Source organism: Daldinia vernicosa, assembly GCF_022497035.1.
Source record: "Daldinia vernicosa strain CBS 139.73 unplaced genomic scaffold F5Y00scaffold_2, whole genome shotgun sequence".
Classification (NCBI taxonomy): domain Eukaryota; kingdom Fungi; phylum Ascomycota; class Sordariomycetes; order Xylariales; family Hypoxylaceae; genus Daldinia; species Daldinia vernicosa.
The window spans coordinates 643,967-665,634 of NW_025953918.1; the positions used below are offsets into that span (position 1 = coordinate 643,967).

General features: G+C 41.4%; 8 protein-coding genes and 1 non-coding gene across 9 annotated transcripts; 3 read left to right on the forward strand and 6 right to left on the reverse strand.

Moving 5' to 3' along the window:
• Nucleotides 1-149: 149 nt before the first annotated feature.
• Nucleotides 150-1,212, reverse strand: F5Y00DRAFT_61275 (Frag1/DRAM/Sfk1). Its single transcript, XM_048013892.1, has 3 exons — nt 582-1,212; nt 360-515; nt 150-305 (listed from the first exon to the last, which is right to left on the reverse strand). The coding sequence occupies exons 1-3, from the start codon at nt 1,115-1,117 to the stop codon at nt 242-244; spliced, it is 756 nt and encodes a 251-aa protein (XP_047869765.1). The 5' UTR covers nt 1,118-1,212; the 3' UTR covers nt 150-241.
• Nucleotides 1,116-4,012, reverse strand: F5Y00DRAFT_269205 (Six-hairpin glycosidase-like protein; the record flags this gene model as incomplete). Its single annotated transcript, XM_048012398.1, has 10 exons — nt 1,116-1,414; nt 1,474-1,524; nt 1,584-2,016; nt 2,085-2,297; nt 2,356-2,431; nt 2,492-2,645; nt 2,702-3,588; nt 3,641-3,705; nt 3,761-3,878; nt 3,951-4,012. 10 exons carry the CDS (start codon nt 4,010-4,012, stop codon nt 1,308-1,310), a joined length of 2,166 nt encoding a protein of 721 aa, XP_047869766.1. The 3' UTR covers nt 1,116-1,307.
• Nucleotides 4,013-6,406: 2,394 nt separating this feature from the next.
• F5Y00DRAFT_257137 (cytochrome P450) lies at nt 6,407-7,319 on the forward strand (the record flags this gene model as incomplete). Its single annotated transcript, XM_048010513.1, has 4 exons — nt 6,407-6,439; nt 6,498-6,522; nt 6,618-7,106; nt 7,189-7,319. 4 exons carry the CDS (start codon nt 6,407-6,409, stop codon nt 7,317-7,319), a joined length of 678 nt encoding a protein of 225 aa, XP_047869767.1.
• Nucleotides 7,320-7,401: 82 nt separating this feature from the next.
• Nucleotides 7,402-8,715, reverse strand: F5Y00DRAFT_61303 (uncharacterized protein). Its single transcript, XM_048013893.1, has 3 exons — nt 8,072-8,715; nt 7,926-7,990; nt 7,402-7,853 (listed from the first exon to the last, which is right to left on the reverse strand). The coding sequence occupies exons 1-3, from the start codon at nt 8,253-8,255 to the stop codon at nt 7,578-7,580; spliced, it is 525 nt and encodes a 174-aa protein (XP_047869768.1). The 5' UTR covers nt 8,256-8,715; the 3' UTR covers nt 7,402-7,577.
• Nucleotides 8,714-10,651, reverse strand: F5Y00DRAFT_61306 (putative amine oxidase). The gene is made up of 3 exons (XM_048013894.1): nt 10,217-10,651; nt 9,821-10,142; nt 8,714-9,754 (listed from the first exon to the last, which is right to left on the reverse strand). The coding sequence occupies exons 1-3, from the start codon at nt 10,547-10,549 to the stop codon at nt 9,015-9,017; spliced, it is 1,395 nt and encodes a 464-aa protein (XP_047869769.1). The 5' UTR covers nt 10,550-10,651; the 3' UTR covers nt 8,714-9,014.
• A 1,754-nt stretch (nt 10,652-12,405) lies between these two features.
• On the reverse strand, nt 12,406-12,487 carry F5Y00DRAFT_t8. The gene has a single exon. It is a non-coding gene; the product is annotated as a tRNA-Ser (tRNA).
• A 1,177-nt stretch (nt 12,488-13,664) lies between these two features.
• F5Y00DRAFT_223796 (uncharacterized protein) lies at nt 13,665-15,363 on the forward strand. Its single transcript, XM_048005913.1, has 2 exons — nt 13,665-14,145; nt 14,209-15,363. Exons 1-2 carry the CDS (start codon nt 14,083-14,085, stop codon nt 15,226-15,228), a joined length of 1,083 nt encoding a protein of 360 aa, XP_047869770.1. The 5' UTR covers nt 13,665-14,082; the 3' UTR covers nt 15,229-15,363.
• A 988-nt stretch (nt 15,364-16,351) lies between these two features.
• Nucleotides 16,352-18,334, forward strand: F5Y00DRAFT_61446 (putative benzoate 4-monooxygenase cytochrome P450). The gene is made up of 2 exons (XM_048013895.1): nt 16,352-16,509; nt 16,572-18,334. The coding sequence occupies exon 2, from the start codon at nt 16,686-16,688 to the stop codon at nt 18,219-18,221; it is 1,536 nt and encodes a 511-aa protein (XP_047869771.1). The 5' UTR covers nt 16,352-16,509; nt 16,572-16,685; the 3' UTR covers nt 18,222-18,334.
• A 2,504-nt stretch (nt 18,335-20,838) lies between these two features.
• F5Y00DRAFT_223804 (Mss4-like protein) lies at nt 20,839-21,644 on the reverse strand. Its single transcript, XM_048005914.1, has 3 exons — nt 21,386-21,644; nt 21,210-21,335; nt 20,839-21,151 (listed from the first exon to the last, which is right to left on the reverse strand). Exons 1-3 carry the CDS (start codon nt 21,449-21,451, stop codon nt 20,924-20,926), a joined length of 420 nt encoding a protein of 139 aa, XP_047869772.1. The 5' UTR covers nt 21,452-21,644; the 3' UTR covers nt 20,839-20,923.
• Nucleotides 21,645-21,668: the final 24 nt, after the last annotated feature.

The window sequence follows — 21,668 nt, forward strand, 5'->3', positions numbered from 1 at the left end:
GAGTTTTTATTTACTTATTTTTTGTTATGCTATATTTTGCTATATTTTATACTTGTAAATTTCTCAGTATAACTCCTTTATTTTGCTGGAACAGGATCTCACATAAACAATCTCTAAACTCTAGTGGATAGGAGGAAACTACCTTAACCTACCGACGGAACGGGGCTGCAACAATATCACGGTGTCTATATCATATCAGAAAACCTTTATCCAACCCTACTACTTTGTATTGCACGAGGACCTATATTAATAGCGGCTGCTGCTCAGCATCGTCCTCAACCACAGGATGATCGCCTTCTCTAAACCTATATCTCCTGTTAGAGCTAATAAGCTGGCAACTTTAACTTTCATTCACTTACATTGTATATCCCACAAACGAGGCAAGCCAGAAGGAGCCGACATAAGTTAGGCACCATTCAAGTATGGCCGAGGACTTGAAATGACTGTTGTACAGAATTACGAATGCTAGTCCACAACCAAATTGACAGATTACTAGAGCTGTGTTGAAGAGGCACCTTTGGTCATATTAATGCCACAACTTTCTTACGCTCAAAACTTTGGGGGGGTTCGGTAAGACATACCATTTCCTTAAACCCACAAACACCCTGGGGCCCCAAATCTGATCCCACCACACAGCAGTAGTAGTTACTGCACTTGCGAAAAGGCCTCCAAATGTACCCATAAGGAGGTGTCGATGTCGTATACGCGCATCGTCCGTGTCAAAGACACTAAGATTTATTAAGCTAACAGCAGCAGCAATGCCAGCAATCTGCGCAATGAAGCTCACAATCTGCCGCCACGGGGCGTCGTCCGTCAGTCCGTAGAAATTAGGCGCATAGCGCACATGATGTACCGAGAAAATGGTCCCAAAGAACGCAACTCCGGTAGCTGAGCACCCAATGACAAACACAGGCTTAAACTCATGGGCAGCAATGTCGCTAATAAACGGGAGGTATGGGTTCACCTGTCCGGGATATTGGGGACGGCCGACAGCCAGCCATATCACCAGCAAACTAGTGAGCGTCAAAAACCAAGATAAACCAGCAATAAGAGGGAAGAGCCAGAACCACCGAATGGAAAAGAAATCTCGGAATGTGCGATACCAGATTCCTGCCATATTGTATTTATGGAGTTAACGAATGCGACTAAAGTACCAAAGACTACGATTTCTATCTCGAGATATAAAGGTCACGTGTCTCTACGTAGTTAGTCCAAAACCCATACGTCATATGTCTCGGGCTGTCCCGACTCCCGAAGTGGGGCTGGGGAAGTGGGGATGACATCGCTCAGGTCGGCGTTCTGGCGTTTCAAAGCGCCTTTAGTAAACCTTCATGTTTAACAACCCAAGTTCCATCCTTGGGAAAACCCGGAGCATCCTGCGTAGATCCCTTCCAACCGGCAGCCATATACGCAACTAAATTATTATTCGTTAATAGCCATGACGAATTCGACGAGATTATGTAGAGTGCTCACCTGCATAAAGGAATCCCGCGTTACCGGGTATAAATGGAGGAGGGGTGCCACCTATATACGATCGTTAGAATGATAGGACGGCATCTCGTTTAACTGCAGATAAAGCTTACCATCGCCTCCTCGCACGGCAAACCCTGCGTCATCGAATAGCCAATAGTCATACGCTGTCATGTGATAGATAGCACGCTCGGGATTCCCAATTCTAGCAGAGTTGATTGCCAACACGGGTCGGCCCCAGCCACGGATATTGTCATCGGTCCATACTTCCCAGATCTTATCCGCTGTCTTGAGCGCAACGTCAGGGTCAACCGCCGGCGTGTCAGGAAGAATACCCTGAAGCATAATGAGGCTTCGAGGGTCTCCGTTCAGTTTAGGATTTTCCCACCAGGAACTATTTAGACCCTCATAAACAGCATATAGGCCACCAACTTGGGGTGGGTGAGCCAGATTCTCCGCGACGGTTGTCCATTTTTCAGGAATACCTTGGCCTAATCTTCTTTTCCATTCGCGCGCAACGTCTAGTCCGTACCTCCAATATGCGATCTAGGTAGGTAGTAAATATAAGCTGTACTGTGTACGATGCTATAAGAGCTCGTAGGTGCGCCACTTACTTCATAAGCTAGGTTTAGCGTTTCGGCTGGAGGCGTGTTCTCTGTTACTCCGTAACTGGGCGGGCCAAGGTCATAACGCCCCGAGCTCTCATTTTTCCAAGCATATGAAGCCATGTAATCGGCAGCAGCGCTTACAATGGCATCCCATCTTTTCAAAGTCTCTCGTCTAGGGGAAGCTTGGTACGCTAGTTCTGCCATATACATGGAATGAGGCTATAAGGGGAGGGTGTGTCAGTGAGATGTCGTTAGTAAAACAAGAATTTTAACGTACCTGCTGCCATAGGAGTAGACCATTAATGCCACCCGGCGAGCTAACTCCAGTGTCAATTTCGGTCATCTTTGGCCACCTAGTCAGCATTCTATTAGTTGTTGGCAGTATGTGTTGCTGGTTTTCAAGATCGAATCACCTAGCTCCTTCCCATCCCATTGATTTTGCTCTCGCCATCGACGAAGGTAATAAGGTCTCGTATAATCCAGGGAAGATATTATCAAAATACTTCTGTCGGCCCCACGTTGACCAATGGGCATTATGCCAAACGACCATTTCCATATGGAACTTCCCTACAGAAATTTAGCTCCAGGGGAAATATATTAGAATAAGCACCAACTACACATACCATACCACCCATTATTCATCAATCCACTTTCTTGTGGTGACTGGCCCGTTGCTGCGCTGTTCACTCGAACATGATATTGGGATAAGATGATACGTCGTTGGAGCTCGTCCGCTTTTGTATTCGAAGAAGACGTCAAATCAACGAAACCGCCTTCCTCCCAGTACTGGTTCCACCCTCTGGGGTTTCTTTTTTGGATATTCGATGGAAGTGCAGCTTTCCGTTTATCTGGAGAAAAATGCGCAGTGAAGTCTAGAGTATTCGATCGAGAGCGAGTTTCAGATGCTGCTGACAGAGTATAGCGGTGAGCGGTGAGAGTATTTGACCCAGGCGGTTCGACTCTAGAGAGATTAAGTGGGCTTCCGACGGGCCATCGTAAATTAACAAAATAACTAGTATCTTGTAGCTCATGATATATGTGTGCCTCATCCATTTTGCAGTTCTTGACAATAGAAGTAGTATGGTTAAGAGGAAAGTCGTATACACCAGCGAAAACTTCATACTTATACTTCGTAGTGTGTATTGGCGGATAGGGGAAGTCAAGTTCAATCTCTAGGTCACCCGAAGCTAGAAGCTGTGATTCGACATGGAAAGTTACCGCATCAGATTCGAAGTCTCCTTGAGTAATAACTTTGACGCTCTCTCCGGAAACATCGAACGTAGACGTTATAACTCCGTTCCATAGGTCGAGCTCTTGAACCTCGTTCGTGATCTGAGAAGCTGCCAAAGTAGCTCCCTGATACCTGAGGCCAATGCGACCTAGGTTAATTCGATTGGGATTAGAAATGAGCCATTGCGAAACTTCCGGGAGATCGGGGTCGGGGATATCATAAGAGACATTTCTACCGTGCGTGATCATTGTTACGCCATGGTAGTCGCTAATTTTTCCCCTATAGATGCATCAGAAGCTACGATAAAAAAAGGTTTAGGCGGGCAACATACTTGCTTGTCGGCAGAGAATCATTATGCCACGCCCAACTAGACAGTGTATTGAAAGGCAAGATCGTCTTGGTACTATTATCAGTATTGCATCCCTAGCGATTAATGGGAGAATCTTGTTACCTGCATCCCCGTGTTGTCAACATTGAATGCGAAATTACCATTTCCCACTTGTAAAGGGGTGGTATTATTATCGATTAACCTTTCCCTCTTAACATTGTATTTGCTAACAATATCCTGCCTTCATTTGAAGTAAAATTAGATCAAATAAACCTAAAGAGGTATGACACAATTTTGTTCAAGCTATACATACCTATTGATCTTTCCAAAGGCCAGGTCTGACAATAGTACGAGACCAAGGAACAGGAAGGCCATGACTCTTCACGAAACATAAGACAAGCTTATTGTAACACAACGACGTTAACTAATGCCAGGCACAACATCTAAATTTATTCGAATGTACGTTGCTTAATCAAACGACAAGCCGGGGTAAATGTCCCCGAACTTCACCATCTCTCCAGAGGGAACTTTTATCCTCGGAAACTAATAAATCAAGGAGACATTTCCCCGCGAATTACAACCAATATGGGACTGGCACTATTGGATTTAGAACAGGGGCTGACTTTGTGGGGGAAATGACAACTTTCTCGAATTTGGAGACGAACTTGGAGAAATTCCTTGGCCACTCCACAATCTGCCAAAGCCAGGATTCTACCCCTGGTTTACCCCATGGGGTTGGATTTATATCGACGGATGCTCTACCTTGTTCAGCCGCTTCCATGGGTTAGCTCGAAAGGCGTTATGAGTCAGTCCCCTTCATTGAACGTACGTCCAATATAGGAGGACGACTATTTAATAGAGGTGTAGAGAGCTAATTAAGAACGACATCCTCGATATTTACCTAGTCTCGGAGTAATAACTACCTAGGAACTTGACAGGGGTTAGATACATACTGTCTAAATAATTCGTTCAAAGGCACCGTTTTATCAAGCATATCACTAGGTAGGGCATTAGTACTATTAGAAAACGTTCTAATTTTAAACGCTTCGTTTGGACCTAGTGAAAAGAATAATTGTAGTAAATTAAAAAGATTACCTGATTCCTGGTCGGCTATGTTTGAGATAACCTCACAAGGCTAATAAATAAGTCCTGGCCATGAGCTTTTCAGGGACTAGCTAAAACCTGCCCTTTTAGGAAATCAATCAATATTGGCATACGTAAAATTTCAAGATGCCGGAGCTTACTTACACCGGCGATATATATGAAGCGAGTGCGCCACGGCAACTCCACCAATTACTGATGAGCCCCCCGTATGACGGCTGATAACCCCCCATAAGAGACGTAATACTTAGATTAAGATAGGGAACTGCTTGTCGGTTTATGGGTGGGTTCGGGGATAGATTAAGTAGACAAGAGGTGTGTAACGCCCTTATAACAGGGTAGAAGGCAGGCATTAATAGGTCAGTACAGCTGTCTTAACATTCACACTATGTATGACAATACGGACGCGGCCAAGGACCGGTAAGGCGGTTATGATAAACATTTTATGAATTATTGGATGAGGCTTTTACTTATCTCTGCGTCTTATATACCTCGGTTACGAATTTTAAATACCTATTAGCAAAAGCTTGTAACACCCAGTTCATCCCCGTAACCTTATAAACACCCGTACTTCTTACTACATCATATATATAAACGTAGCGAGAGAATAGTGGAAGCGAACTATTAAGTCACGACTACAATACAAAATGAGTTTCGTAATTATTATAGGCGGTATACTTACCGTCACCATCATTTCATTATTGACAAGATTTCTCTATCCGCGCCCTCTGCCCGGGATACCATATGACAAGGACGCGGCCAAGAGGATTACAGGAGACTACCCGACAATTTCAGACACATAAAGGAGTTGACGGAGTGGTTTCTCCCCACCGCACGCCGTCGATCACTTCAGCTTCAATCGCCGATTCACCAACTCTTCACAAGCCCATTTTCCAGGCCTCTTGTCGTAGTCGATGATCCACGAGAAATAGCTGATTTGAATTTAAGGAGAATGAAGGAATTTGATAGAGATCTATCCGAAGGAGCCTTTACTACATTGATCCCATATTCTTCAATTGCGCAAGCGGTAACTCCCGAATAGAAGGCACAGAGAAGAATGTGGCAAGATACCATGCATCCCAACTTTCTCCATCGTGCGGTCGCAAAGAATATTTATAACACATATTTATAACACCGTCAAGGACCTAATAAAGCTTTGGGAAATACGGCGTTCACGTGCAAATGGTAACCCAATTGATATTCAGAAGGATTTCTCCTTTGCCACGCTTGATGCCCTTTGGATAGCGACGTTCGGGCAACCGCTTGACCTAGTCGACTCCCAGATTCAGATGCTTAAAACAGGGAAACAAGTTGAGACAAAAGGTTCATATGTACATGGCACTGTTCAGTACATAAACGAACTTGGCGAAGCACGAGCGGGGTTCTGGCCAGCATTAACTCGATGGAGGATTCAAAGAAGTTCTAAGTATCGTAAGTATATGGAAGTTAAAGACCGGGAACTGGACCGAATCCTTCTCGATGCCCTTGAGCGTTTCAAATCGGTACATGATAGCTCGGGTGATAGCGAGGAACACGACACTTGCGCCATGGATCTTGTGCTTAAGAAAAGCATAGGCGCTGCCCAAAAGGCGGGAAAGTTAATCCCAGATCCGACTAAAGATGCGAATATGAAGAAAGTTAATCCCAGATCCGACTAAAGATGCGAATATGAAGGATGAGCTCCTGCTATTCATATATGCTGTAAGTCTACTATTCTTCGACAATATCAAGTCATCATCAAATTAACAAGAAAATACAGGGTCACGATACCACAAGTGTAACGTGTAAGCTCCAAAACTATATCCTATTCTCTCATCTCTATCGTGTCTTCTCCCTAATTCTTGTATTTGGTTAAGGTACATTTGCTAACCTGACATAGTACAATGGTTCGTGAAATTCATGACCAACAACCAAGAAGCGCAGATGAAGCTTCGGAAAGCCTTGAGAACAGCTTTTCCTGGTGATTCGCTGCCGAGCATTACAGACCTCCTCGCCAAGAATGTACCGTATCTAGATGCAGTGATCGAGGAGAGCCTTCGTTGCGGGGCTACTGCAACTCGTATTATGCGTGTTGCAACAGTGGATACCGAGATATTCGGCCATAAAATACCCGCTGGTACAAGACTATCGGCTCCCGCAACGCTGATGTGGCATTCAATGCCCGTACCAGAGGGGAGACGTAGTTTATCGAGTCGAGCTGCGTTCGAAAAGGGCGATAGGGTAGATTGGACACATACCCCTGGTGCTCAAGAACTCGACAAATTTATCCCAGAGCGATGGCTTAAGATAGACAAGGACGGAAAGGAGATTTGTGATCCAACTACACTCGCTCATAACGCTTTCGGGGGCGGAATTAGAGGTTGCTTTGGTAAGTTCTTCATAAAGTCCTATGCTCGTACTGGCATGCTCAAGTATATTTCGTGAGGACTAACTTGGCCAAATATGTACAGGGAAACGGTTGGCCATGCTGGAGCTACGTATCACAATTGCTTTAATCGTGATGAGCTTTAAGTTTCTACCCATCCCTCCAGAATTTAACAGTTTCCAGGCTACCGAGCAGTTGCTTCGATCCCCTCGATAGTGTTTCGTGAAGCTTGAGGCTGTATGAAATTTCACAACGAACTGAGTGAAAACTTATATTCTCAAAGGATTGTATTAATATCCTGGCAGATAGAGCGCAAAGAAACATAGTGTGTTAATAGTCAATTTACTAAAACGTTATGAATCCCATGCCAGAGTACATTCATTCTCGACCTCAAGTAAGAATAGCCAAATTACCTAGAGACCCAGGAGCTGTTTGTGCGGCTGGTTTATGTATGCTAAACTTAGTATCCCAAACTTAGTATCCCAACATTGAATCTTTCATTTTCTTAAGACGTTCGACTATCTGTGGCGTCATATTCATCATGGTTGTCAGTTTTTCGGTTGGAAAGCTATCCCAGAACCGGTTCGTAGCTTCCACAATGCCGTGCCGCTCATCCCATATACTCTCAATAGGGTTAAGGCTTTGGCGATCACAAGCCTTTTTCAAGGCGGTAATAATACCACCGACGAAGCCTCCGGCTTGGACAGCACCGCCGACGGCGGCAACTCCATAGCCACCCATGCCAGCGCTCTAATTGTCGAATGAAATTTAGCCATCTCTGGAATATATTTCGTAGGGTCAGAAGAATCTCAAAACACTAACCTGCAGTATAGCGAATAGGCTTCCTGCCGCTACATTCGCAGTTTGGGCGCCGGCCGCCACGGAACCTAACGAAAAATACAGGTTAGTTAAGTTCCTCTTTCAATTATTTAAACTACAAGGCAAGAATGATTATTATAGAAATATACCTGCTGCAATACCGCTTGCCCCGAACCCGAAAACACCTAAAATCGGGGCGGCGATAGCCATCGGTGCTGCAACTGCAATGCCAGCGGTTGCGTAAGCAGCAGTTTGCTTCGGGTTTTGTTGGATCCAGCGCCAATATTCTTCTCCAGAAGCAGTTATTTTGTCTAATATAGGCGCCATCTCCATTTATATTTCACGACCGTAATGCTGTCGTGAATATTCGCAGTCTCGGATTGAGTGTAAAGTATGAGTACTTGTAATGGTGAAGTGTAGAGAGATTGGTATAGTTGTGAAATAATAGTTAAGGAAGGGAATCAGAAATATTGGAACAGAGGGAAGAGTCGGGTTTTAATCTCCAGACCGCGATGGCCGGGTTGTGAGCATTCAGCAGTTACAGCCTGCAGCAAGCCGTGTCTACATAGGTTGGGTACCTAACCTACGTATTTCGGCTTATTGAAACTATTGGCTGGCTCATTTTCTTACACGGCTCGTTTCTGACGTGTCAAATTAGAATGCAAACGCAACTCATGTGAAAGAACTTATATCATACTTCGTACCTAGCAATTTTAAGTTTCACGGTTGCATAACCCCGCATAGGTACCAGAGCCCATACCAAGTGTTTATGTAAGTCCAGTACGAAGGTTGGGGCCAAAAGTCTTGCACATGTCCAAATCTTGGCATCGATTTTCGTACGTCTTTTAACTTATTAATACTGTATCAGCCACACTCTAAGCTGAAGGTCGGATAGTGGCCTGTCCACTGAATTCAGGTGGCTTACCACTATATTTATAGCGATATCAGCCACTATAGCTTAAATAAGACCGTGCAGTCTCTTTTTACTCGCACGTGGCTTTGCCAAGCTCATATGTGCAAGACTTTTGGCCCCAACCTTCGTATTGAAGGAAAATATGATTGATCATTTATGCATAAACGCATAATTAATATTTATCCTCTTAGACTTGTGATTACTTCTTCTGCTCCTCTCTGTCCTGAGCGAACGGCACCATCCATGTATCCCTTCCATACCACCGAGGTCTCTGTGCCGACGAAGTGGATATTTCCGACCGGCTTCCGTAGTACGTCCGAGCCAAGCGACGTTAGCACTCCGGGACCCATTACAGGAGATGGAGCGCCAAGAAAGTACGGCTCCTCAGACCAAATCTGCTCGTGAATGGTAATAGGCTTGGGGACAGCCGTCGCTGTGGAAAAGACAGAGTTGAACTGCTCGAGGACCGCCTCTTGGCGCTCTGCTTTCGAATATTTATTCCAGGCGCGCCCCATGTCACCTACAATAAAGCAGGTTATTGACCATTGATCGTCCTCCGGCACGCTAGTATCTCGGCTGAAGGATACGGGCCCTTTGTAAGAAGTCATTACTCCTGACAGGCCTGCCGTGTGCCACCATGGCTCCTCAAAGACCAACGCAACTTTGCTGTAGTACCCGAGGGCGGTGCTCTCTCCTAGCTTTTGCTTATTCTCCGGCAGCGGTGGCGTGAATTGGATGGTGTGATATAAGCTGGTCGGGATGGACACCACCACATGCTTGGCTTTGAAAATCATGCCCGCAGTAGAACGGACCTCGTAAAGCCCGTCGCCTTTTTCCTGGATGGACTCTACCGCTGTGCTCAAGTAAATAGATCCTTGGGTCAATTCATTGGCGAGCCCTTCCGATATAGCTTGCATCCCTACAATACGATTAAGCCTCAATGTCAGCTCTTACTGCGGTAGTAAAGGGTTGTGTATTTTCTTACCGCGTCGGGCTCGAATGTACTGCGCTCCGTCTTTCTCATCCGATGTTATTACCCGGATACCATATCCACTCTTGATATAGTTAACTATAAATAAAGCGCTGACCTCGTGGGCCTCAACGCCAAGTAGAGCAGCAGTAACTACTGAAGCAATTTCAGTGCCTATATTAGGGCTAGCTTCCTGACAGAACCCAGCGAACGTCATAGTATCAAGCTTTTGAGCATCGGCGCTAGTCTCGGGATGCTCGAGGTCCGACGTCTCGACGGCTTCATGAATTGCCCAGTATATGCGACGCATTTCATTAGCTCGATCATCATCTCTACCCTTCGTAAATAATACAGCATTAGCTGTGTCATCTTTACTCTAATGCATCATCTTGGGTAAGCTGTTCAACTTACCGACGTTCCCTTATGATAAGGGTGTGAGATCGTGCTGCCGTCCTCGGCTTGCCGAAAGCTCGTGCCGGTAGTTCTTTGGACAACCGCGCCAACATTAAACTTGTCAAATAGTTTCCATATTTCTGACTGGTTACTGTCGTTCACCCACATAGCTCCAGCATCGTTTATACCGGCTTGTTTAGAGCTGGATTTGATGCTTAGTGTCTTGCCACCGACCCTGTCGGTAGCTTCTAAGACTAAGCACGTAAAACCAGCTGCCTGGATATTCACTGCTGCTTGGAGGCCACTGAGGCCAGCTCCAACAATTACTACGTCCGCCATAGTATAATTCATGTTGGAAGAAGGGCCGATTGTATCGAAGGTCGTCGTGGTGGCTAGGACTAGGGTCTGTGGACTTTTCCAAAATAGTTGGTATCAGGTAGCCAATTCAAGTTTAAGGCTGCGGTTCCAAACACATGTCTTATTTGTGAATATATGCTTCCAACATTTAATATGTTGTAAAAAGGGGCGAATAAATAGTCTTCCGTCACGGATACGATGCGGGATCCTCGGAGGCCGCCGGTGGGGTCGGACTCCGTTGAAGCACAACCTCATTACTTGCTCTTTGGAATAATCATGCATTTGCTTCAGGGTTTAATTATGGCTCATTGCCACGAAATCATCGCCGCCTAATTTACATTCTTATATAATTCTTACACCCTGTTGTAGAGGTCTCTCCTGCTATTTGATCTTATACTCGCATATCCTTAAGCACCTAACCTACCTAGTCGTCGTCTTAAATCAAATTATTCATTTATTATTCTTATTCTTTCGGACTCATGATAATAAGAGCCCTTAAGTTTTCATATTGTATACATAAATTTAATACTTTATATTTTGAGTTACATCCTGTCACGGTACAGGGGAGCGCTAGTGCGCTCTCGAGCTCGTTACACTTGCTCCTTTTATTCCTTTTAATACAACCTACTATATTATCACTGATCTAGGCACACCCACATGACTACATCCAATATTAGCATTTCTTGTTCATTACATGCATTCCCCCTTTCCTAGCAGCTTCAACCTTCATACCGTTTTCCAACTTTAATTAACATGAGCAACTGAGAGGCTACAAATGTATCTGTACGTTAGATTTAAAGAATTACACGTAGTTGGGGTTTAGTAAGTGTTTCGGTAATAAACACAATGCGTGATATGACACTAGGACTTCAATTTAGATTTATACTTACGGTAGATATAGTATAATATTACATAAAACTTGATAAATAAACACATTTATAGGTGAAAAAGCTTTTATAATTTTCCTTTTTTTGAAGCTAGGTGCCTGTCAAGTTGGGCTGCTGGTAGCCCTACGATATTATAATCAAGGATATCGAATAGACGCAGCTCCATTCTTAGATTGACGCTGCGGATATTATAACTTCAGGTACCACCTACATATATATAAACATAAGTGAAAGTCGCATTACCAATCCAGACGGTGCGACGCCAACATCCTGTTCAAATTTATGAAAGAGTTGCTCGGCTGTCCAAGTAGGCTCCATCGAGTTAAGTAACAGAATATACTGCAGGTGTGAGCGCTGCGTATCCATGTACACTTTCCTATATTTTTCAGCCTCTTCTGAACCCAAATCCATTGTCCTGGGGTTATAGTAGCCACTGGGCTTGCAGTTCACTGATAATGATATTGAATGCTACTGCACGGAAAGGAGTTAAATCTGCTAATACAGATGAAAGGTAGCAAAGATAATCGTAATCTTGCGTTCTTTATGCTTCGTCTTCCTGCTTTCGCTTTTATATTCACGCACTCGTAGATGAATAAGAGACAACTCCTTTGATTCAGGTTTTGATTACAATAACCTTGTCAACTATTGTTTCCTGTTAAAGAGTCAAGCAACGTATCAACTTAATAAATTGTCTCTCATATGATCTAATAGCAACAAAAGGACATGCAATAAGGGGGTTGGATTAAGACAGATACATTTTGAAGCTAGACATCTCCTATATTTGCGTTCTATGCGCCTGTTTATATGAAAATATGTCTTACTAGTAAGTTCATTCTAGAATGTCAATTGCCTACTTCCTTATAATACTCATAAAATAAAAATAGACATTTGAAATAACACATATGAGTTGAACAACCCAGTTGGATCTTGAGAAACGTGGAAAAAAAAAAGATTTCACTGGAACGACGCAGGCCTGATTCGAACAGACGCTCCCGAAAGAACAAGATTTCTAGTCTTGCGCGTTAGACCACTCCGCCACTGCGCCATTTGATGCTGGTGATGCTGGTGATAGCATCGTGAGTTACACTGTGCTATAGGTATTTGTGGAATTTACTCGTTGTACAATGTGCCTTAGCGTCGAGAGTGGACTCGTTTGCTAAGTTCCACATTCTCTAGCATAAGAAAACATGAGGAAGAGAAATGCTGATAATAGTAATCCACAACGACAATAGCGGAAGGCTATGGAGAGTAAGGAACCGACTATTCTGGAAAGCCTATATCTAAAGGCTCTTAGGTACCTGATATGCCTTGATGTGTTTCTCTTTTCTCAGTGTCAGCCAGCAACGACACCCCCTTTTCTTCATTATGGTAAGCTCTCATCATCATACGATTAATCGAGCGATAACAACTTTAGAAGTATATATCATGCCGGCATTAACCTTCCATTATAGGAAATATTTTCACGTAGCAATACTTTACCAATTCAACCGAAAAAAAGACTCGAGAGGTATGAAATAATCTGGGTTGATTTGAGCTATTAATGGGCAGTTTCAACTTCATTAGTACTAAGCTACCTACCCAAGCAGCCAAGTAGTTTAGTGCCGTTTTAACTAATAGCGCATCGATAGCGTGATTAACGGGTGACGACCGTCAGATATAAGAAGATTTGATACAGTTGAAAATATAAACATGCAGTTCTTAGGTATTGTCATGTAAGTAAACTTGAATAAATAAAGTAGAACTAAGATTGAAGTACCTGTGGAAGTTGGTTGAACGTCTTCTTCAGCCCCGCCTACTCGCGATATTTATTGATAAGATAAGAGGTTCAATATAGGTACCATGTAAGTGGCGGGGCTTGGCGGACCCTTTTTTTCTTTCTCTGTTTGTTGACTGGTATTGATGTACTATGATGAAAGATGCTCCGCAATTGACTTCAACATACATAGTAGCTCCAAAATGAAATTGAAGATATGGATGTGGACATTCCTTATTCGCGAATCTTACAACGTGCGTTTAGGATTTTTCAGAATTGGGAGATATGTCCATAATTTATTGGTAAAGTGTTGAATATTATTTGCTTGGTTGCGCCGAGAAGTACGCGGGTTACCCCACCTTGACTTCCCGGTCGCGGGCAGCTCCTGAAAATTGGAGGGGTAGAGGCGTCGAAGCTTGCCGATTTATTACGTAGATGTATCCTGAGAAAGAGCTATAGAGGTCGTCCATTGCTCGGCAAAGTACCCGGGACGGCAAATGCGCCACTAGTAGAAAGCCAAAGAAGCAGAGAAGCCACCTAAAACTAAAAAGATGGAGGCTTTGGCCAGAATGTTTCAGGGCATGATACAATTTTACTTGACGAAATAACTCGGGTAGTTGCTCTCCATAATAAATCTCGGCCATCTGCGTCACCGTGGATCAAGTCTGACCGAAAGAAAATACCCCTCCATAGCACTTATAGCCCCCCTCTTCTTCTTTCTTCAACCTTTTGTTGTCACTGTTTTAATTCCCTCAGACTTCTCACCAAAATTACAACAGGTACTAATACCTTTATCAACACTCATCTCTCGCTGCAGCGTACCTCACTACCTATATCTCATTACCTCCCTTCTCAATTATCACTTATCACGTCGCTTTAGATTCACAATGGGTTTAATGGACAAGTTGAATCTTAAGCCTGGTGTCATCTACGGCCAGGATGTCTACAATGTAACTACTAAACTAATTTGTTATAATTACCTGCTTCATGCGGCTAACTTACGCTTCCACTAGGTGTTCCAGTACGCCAAAGAGCACGAGTTCGCTCTCCCCGCCGTCAATGTGACCTCGTCCTCCACTGTCGTCGCTGTCCTTGAGGCCGCTAAGGAGTCGAGAGCACCTGTTGTTATTCAGGTTTCCAATGGAGGTGCAGCTTTCTTCGCTGGCAAGTCCATCCCGAACACAAACCAAGAAGCCTCCGTTGCTGGTGCCGTTGCTGCCGCCCACTATATCCGCGCAATTGCCCCCGTTTACGGTGTCCCCGTTATCCTGCACAGTGACCATTGTGCCAAGAAGCTACTACCGTGGCTTGATGGCATGATTGATGCCGATGAGGCATGGTTTAAACAGCACGGCACACCTCTGTTCAGCAGCCACATGATCGATTTATCGGAAGAAGACCTCCAGTACAACATTGAGACAACGGCCAAATACTTGAAGCGATCTAAACCGTTGGGCCTGTGGTTGGAAATGGAAGTCGGCTTAACGGGTGGTGAGGAGGACGGTGTCAACAACGAAGATGTCGACAACAACTCCCTCTACACTCAGCCCGAGGATATCCTTGCCATCTACGAGGCACTTAGCCCCATCTCTAACTTCTTCAGCATTGCTGCTGGTTTCGGCAATGTCCACGGTGTCTACCAGCCGGGCAACGTGAAGCTCCACCCCGAACTCCTCGGAAAGCACCAGGCCCACGTCGCCCAGAAGCTCGGCGACGGCCAGAAGAAGCCGGTATTCTTCGTCTTCCACGGCGGCTCTGGTTCGAGCAAGTCAGAGTTCCTTGAGGCCATCTCCCACGGTGTTGTCAAGGTCAACCTCGACACAGATCTCCAGTGGGCTTACCTCGTCGGTCACCGAGACTACATCCTAAACAACGTCGACTACCTAAGAACTCAGGTCGGCAACCCCGAAGGTCCCCACAAGCCGAACAAGAAGAAGTACGACCCTCGTGTGTGGGTGAGGGAAGGCGAGAAGACGATGAAGGCCCGTGTTATTGAGGCACTCGAGGATTTCCGCGCAGCCGGCAAACTATAAATTAATTAATCAAAGAGGGGCGTTGTCAGACGAGGTTACCACGAAGAGGGTTCTAAAATATTTTAGTCAATATTTGATATAGCCTGTGGTTGAACTTTTCCACTACATTTTTATGAATTGATTTGATCACCACTACCTACCTGGTTGCACAGTGAATTTGATAGCGTTGATTATTTCATAGATTGTACCTGTCTCCCGTGTGTCCTTGCCGTCGGTTCAGACGCGAATAACCGAGGCCCGGAATCGTCCATAGACGATAGCCAAGGATCGGGATCGGATGAGAAATCCCGTCAATCAAACACATCATATCAGGTGATTGTATCCGCCCACAACCAGACTAACATAGGACGTTCATCATAGACTGTTGGACTATATCATACCATATATAAAATATATATATGGGTTTCACGTGTAGTCTCTGAGGATCCTACTAAGATATTAAATATCTTGTTTTGTCGTGTGGCCAAATATCCAAACGACCTCACTCAGGAATATAAGGCCTGATGTCAGCTTTGGAAGAGTCTTGGTACCGCATCGCATTACACGCATTACACGCATTACAGTAGTGTGTCGACCATCTTAACGTTGGGTACCGTCAAATGCGGGGTTTCACCGTACTCTGAAAAGTAGTGCCGTTCGGCTTCACCGTCGCAGTGTACGGGCCGTATCTTCAAAATTTGCTAGTATTGTTCCTGAGGTGTTTTCGTAAGATGAGAAAAAGAGATGTAGCATAGGTAGCACATAATCGGAATACATTGTACAATACGTGAGTCGCTACTAGGCATTTTACGTATTTGCTTGTTGGGTACTTGGTTCCAATTGTTGGCGCGGCTGCTAGCCGGGATCAGGGTTAGCGAAAGCGAAGAGGTGTTCTGGAGGTAAATTGAATCCTTTTAACATAAGTACCCTACCCATAATGCGCTCCTTCCCAAGATTTCTATTCTGAAGCTTATACCATTGGCGAATAAAGTTTGAATAAGCATGTATTGTTATGTTAGTTAAGGTTAGTTTAGGTACTTTCGGCGATTAGAGGTTGCATGCGCCTTAGCCGTGCCCGTCTGCCGTACAGGGGTTTGGTTTCTGGAAGGTGTTATGATCAACCAGTGAGTTCAACCAGTTCAACCTACAACTCAGCGCTCTTTAGGTAGTGCCCCCTTCGATCCACAGCCCGTAGTGGCCGTACATAATCCGGACTACACCCGTCTCTAACACTGGTTTTTGTAGAACCCGAATCTGATAACCGATGATGTTTATAGGTATAATTTGAGGGGTGTCAGCAAGGTCAGATCTCCGCATTACACCTTTAGAATATCCTACAAATCTAATACTAACTAGCCGTTAAGATCCCTATAAGGGTTGTGAAGAAGGATCGGTGTAAATTGAAAGAGAGGCATTTGACTCTCATGCTTTCGACACATTTTCAACAAGAAGCTGTTCTTGCGCTATAAACCGCCAAGATGTCAATCATCGATCAGATCCCATTATCTTGGGCATTAGTCTTTGGATGCTTTGCTATCGTAGTCTATTACATCCGCTCATACTTAACGACGAACAGTCACCTTCGAAATATTCCTGCGCCTTTCCCAGCTCAATTTACTAATCTATGGCTCCTCTACGCCTGTAGGCGGGGAAGACGTTATCTCGTCGTAGATAAGGTCCATCAGAAATTAGGTCCAGTCGTTCGTATCCAGCCAAATCACGTGAGCGTTGCCGACGATGAGGCTATCCAGGTCATCTACGGTCACGGGAACGGGTTCCTCAAGTCCGAGTTCTACGACGCCTTCGTGTCGATCCGGCGCGGTTTATTCAATACTCGGGACCGTGCCGAGCATACTCGTAAGAGGAAGCTAGTCTCAAGCACATTCGCTCCGAAGTCCATATCTCAGTTTGAGCCTTACATTTATCAGAATCTCGAGATGTTTGTGAAGAGATGGGACGAGCTGATCGAAAGCTCGCCAAAGGAGAATAAAACGGCCTATATAGATTGCCTAAAATGGTTCAACTACGTTGCCTTTGACACCATTGGGGATCTAGCATTTGGCGCTCCGTTCGGTATGCTGAAAGCAGGAGCAGATATCGCCGAGGTTCGCACAGCTGTTGACTCGCCACCCATCTATGCGCCGGCGGTTGAAATACTTAACCGCCGCGGCGAAGTATCTGCTACGCTGGGTTGTTTCCCACAGCTCAAGCCATACGCCAAATGGCTCCCCGATTCGTTCTTTAGCAAGGGTCTCGCAGCTGTGGAGAACTTGGCCGGCATCGCTATTGCGCGCGTGAAAGATCGTCTCGAGAACCCACCGGATATCAACCGCAGAGATCTTCTTGCCCTGCTGCAAGAAGGGCGCGATGAGAAAGGCGAACCATTAGGCTTCGAGGAACTGACAGCAGAAGCACTAACGCAGCTGATTGCCGGGTCAGACACGACCTCTAATTCGTCTTGTGCTCTTCTCTATCACGTCGCACGGACTCCTGGCGTCTTACAAAAGCTGCAGGCAGAGCTCGACGCAGCCATCCCGAGTGATGATGTCACCGTGCCCGCATACGACACGATCAGAAATTTACCATACCTCCAGATGGTCATCAACGAAACTTTGCGCATTCACTGCACGTCCGGAATCGGCTTGCCACGAGAGATCCCTCCCGAATCTGAGGGAGTACACATCCGTGGATACTACTTCCCTCCCGGCACGGTGCTTAGCGTTCCAACATATACCATGCACCACTCGCGGGAGATATGGGGTGACGACGCAGATGAGTTTCGCCCCGAGAGGTGGGAAGACGCGACGACGCGTCAGAAAAACGCATTCATACCATTCAGCACGGGCCCCAGAGCCTGTGTTGGCCGAAACGTGGCCGAGATGGAGATGAAGATGATCGTGGCGACCTGGGCGCGGCGATATAACGTATTTCTCTGTCAGGGAGAGATGGAGACTCGCGAGGGGTTTTTAAGGAAGCCACTAGCATTGGATATTGGACTAAAGCGAAGAGTTTAGGATTAGATAGCATTTACCTAATTGGTTTTATCAAACAAAGCAGCAACATTTCATACAAGTCTATGACTGAAATACTTCATGTTGATTATTCGCTTCCTACGTCTTGAATATACCACCAAACGATAAGCTGCGAGCTAACAAGAGCCATAATACCTATATTCGGTACCGATATACCTCAAAAACGACCTGGTGATCAAATCCTATGATCGTCGTATCTATATCATTTCAACTTATGGGATAAAATAAGCAAGGGTAGGTTTTCCAAACGAGACAAACTTTCCCAAGTACACGAGAAAAGTTAATATCAACATTTATGCCAAGTGCATTGCGGTATAATGTAAGGCTTGGGAAGCCAATCCTTATCGAATACGTTTATGATTCTTATACTTTATATCGTCCGCCCCTTGCTATAAACTATTAAGCAGATTTCGTAGTATGAGAGTTAAAATTCACCTCATTAATTCAACCGAATATTTATTAATCCACTTATAAACCTTATTATTAACGTATAAATTCATTTTATTAAATAAAATAAAACTTATAACTTTTTATAATTTAAATATTTACTTTTTTATAAACACGTAAAATAGCTTTATATTTTTTATTAAAGTTTAAATTAAAAATTAAAATAAATTACCTTTATATACATATATTTTATAACACGTTATATAAATTCGAAATTATTATTAATATAATTATTTACACTTATTTATTTATATTTTTTTTATTACTTTTATATTTTAATTTAAATTTTATTATTATAACTTTAATATAATTTTATATCGATTTATTATTATTTTAATTAATTTTTTACTATTTTAACTTTATTTTTATTAATATATTAATTTATTCTTTCGTTAAATATAATTTTAAATTTATTTTAACTTTTTTTATATTTTTTATACGTATAAACTCTTTATTTAAATTTAAAATAATTTTATAATATTTTTTAAGTTTTATTTTTTTTAACGTAACCGTTAATTATTTAACTTAAAACTTTATAATTATAAAATTACTTATTTAATTATTAAAAGTTTTATTAAATTTTTAAAATAATAACTGCGTAATAAATATATTAAAAAAAAGATTAAATAAAAAAAATTTTAATTAAAAATTTTTTATATTTCGTAATAATTTAAACATAATAACGTTTAATTTAATTAACGTTATAACGAAATTAATAAAACTTAAAATTATAAATAATAAAATTTAAAAAAAAATATTTTTAAAAATTATTTTAAAAATTAAATACGGGTTTTTTTAAAGTTTTAATTATAAAATCGGTTATAAATTTAATATTTTTTATTTAATATTAATATATTTAAGTTTTATTATTATTAATTATATATAAAAAAATGTTTAAAAAAAAATTTTTTTATTTATGTTTTATAAAAATTATTTAAATAATTATATACGTAAATAAAATTAAAAAAAACGCTTAAAAACAATAAATATATTTACATTAAAAAATTAAAATATATAAAACGTATAAGTTAAAAAAAAAAAATATATACTTTATTTAAAAAGTATTTTTATATAAATTTATCGTTTATATAATTATTATAATTATTAAATATAAATAAACGTTATTATATAAAATTTTTTAATTTAATATTTAATATATATATTTTTTTAAGTTATTTAAAAATAATATTATTATTTATTTAATTATTAATAAATGTAATAAAATATTAAACTTTATATAATTAATTTTTTTTATTAAAAAATTATTATTATTATATATTTATACCGTTAAAAATTATTAATAGTAATAACGTTATATTTATAACCGTTATAATAATTATTATTATAATTTATTTATATTTTAACGGATTTTTAAAAAAAATATATTTATAATAAATTTTATCGAATATTAAATAATTATCTTTAACGTTTTTTATTAATTTAAATTTATTAACGTTTATATAAAAAATTAACGAAATAATAATTATTTTAAAAATTTTTAATTAAATAAATAATTCGTTTAACAATTTAATTATAACGCTATTTAAACGCTTATAATTTATAATACGGTTTTTAATACTTTTAATTTTAAAATAATAACGTAAAAAACCAATATATTAATTTTTTCCGAAATTTAAATATATGTTATTATATAAAAAAAAACGTTAAATAAATAATTTAAATTTAAAATATAATAATATATAACTTAAAACTTTTTATATAATAATTTAATAAGTTAAATAATTTTTTTAAATTTTAAATAATTTTTAATAAATTTTATTAAAATTTATTTAAATTAATATACTTTTTATATATTAATTAATATAATAATAATTAATTTAATAATATTATAATATATTATAAATAAATTGTTTATTTTCGACGTTATAAATAATAATCGCCGCATAAAATTAAATTAAAAATTATATATTATTAAAAAAAAAAAAAATTAAAAAATTTAATAATATAAAAAAATTTTAATAATTATAGTAAAAAAATCTTATTATATAAAAAATTAAATTAATAAATGGATTAATCGCATCTTTTTAATTAGTAAAAATTATATGGCGCGTTGTGGAATATGCGCGTATAAGGATAATCCACCTTATACTTAAGGGTAAGTAAAAGCACTTTAGGTTTTTGGAAAAGGAATGGCGAACATCGAGATATTATAGAAAATATAGTACAAGATACAATCCTTTATAATATCTATAGTTAAGAGGCGTGGTTCGTAACCCTTATTGAGAAACAACCTCATATTTGTGGTTTAATTGGACGGCACCCTCAACCTGCTTTATCCATGGCGGTCGTCTCTCGACGTAGACCTCAATAGCAGGCGGTTTATCCAGAATGCTTTGGTCGTCCAACACACCAGCGCGAACACCTATTTTACCTTTGTTCATCTCCGCCCCGCCGGTTCGAAACAGAGCCGTACCGCACGTCGCGCAGAAATAGGTTATGATTTCCTATATTAGGAGGCAAGATTAGGTCACGGACTCCGGAGATATCTGATTTTAGACTCACATTTCCGTGATCTGACACCTTTGTATACGTCTTTGGTTCACCCTTAGTTACCGAGAAGCTCGTTTCCCACACCTGGAAAACCTGCATGCATGCCATTTTACGACAGTCGTGACAATAACATATTGCCTTTTACTATTAGTATATATCAAATAGGTAATACCTCCGAGGCAGCTCACCCGATATACTGGATCACCTTCGTAGGCGATCTTAATTTCTCCGCATAGACAGCTACCCGTCGGCATGATGAGAAAAGAGTAGGTTAAGTAATGTAGGTAAGAAGATGGTAGAAGTGTTAAGTCAGGTTTGAGAAATGGACCTAAGGTATTCCATACAAGCTTCTTATACCCCCAGAGTTGATAAACACACCACCGCCGTTAGATAGATACGGCATATACTAAATTCTGACAAAGCATTCAAAAGTAGGGACTCAACGAGGGATTTTGTGGATCCGGCGGTGTG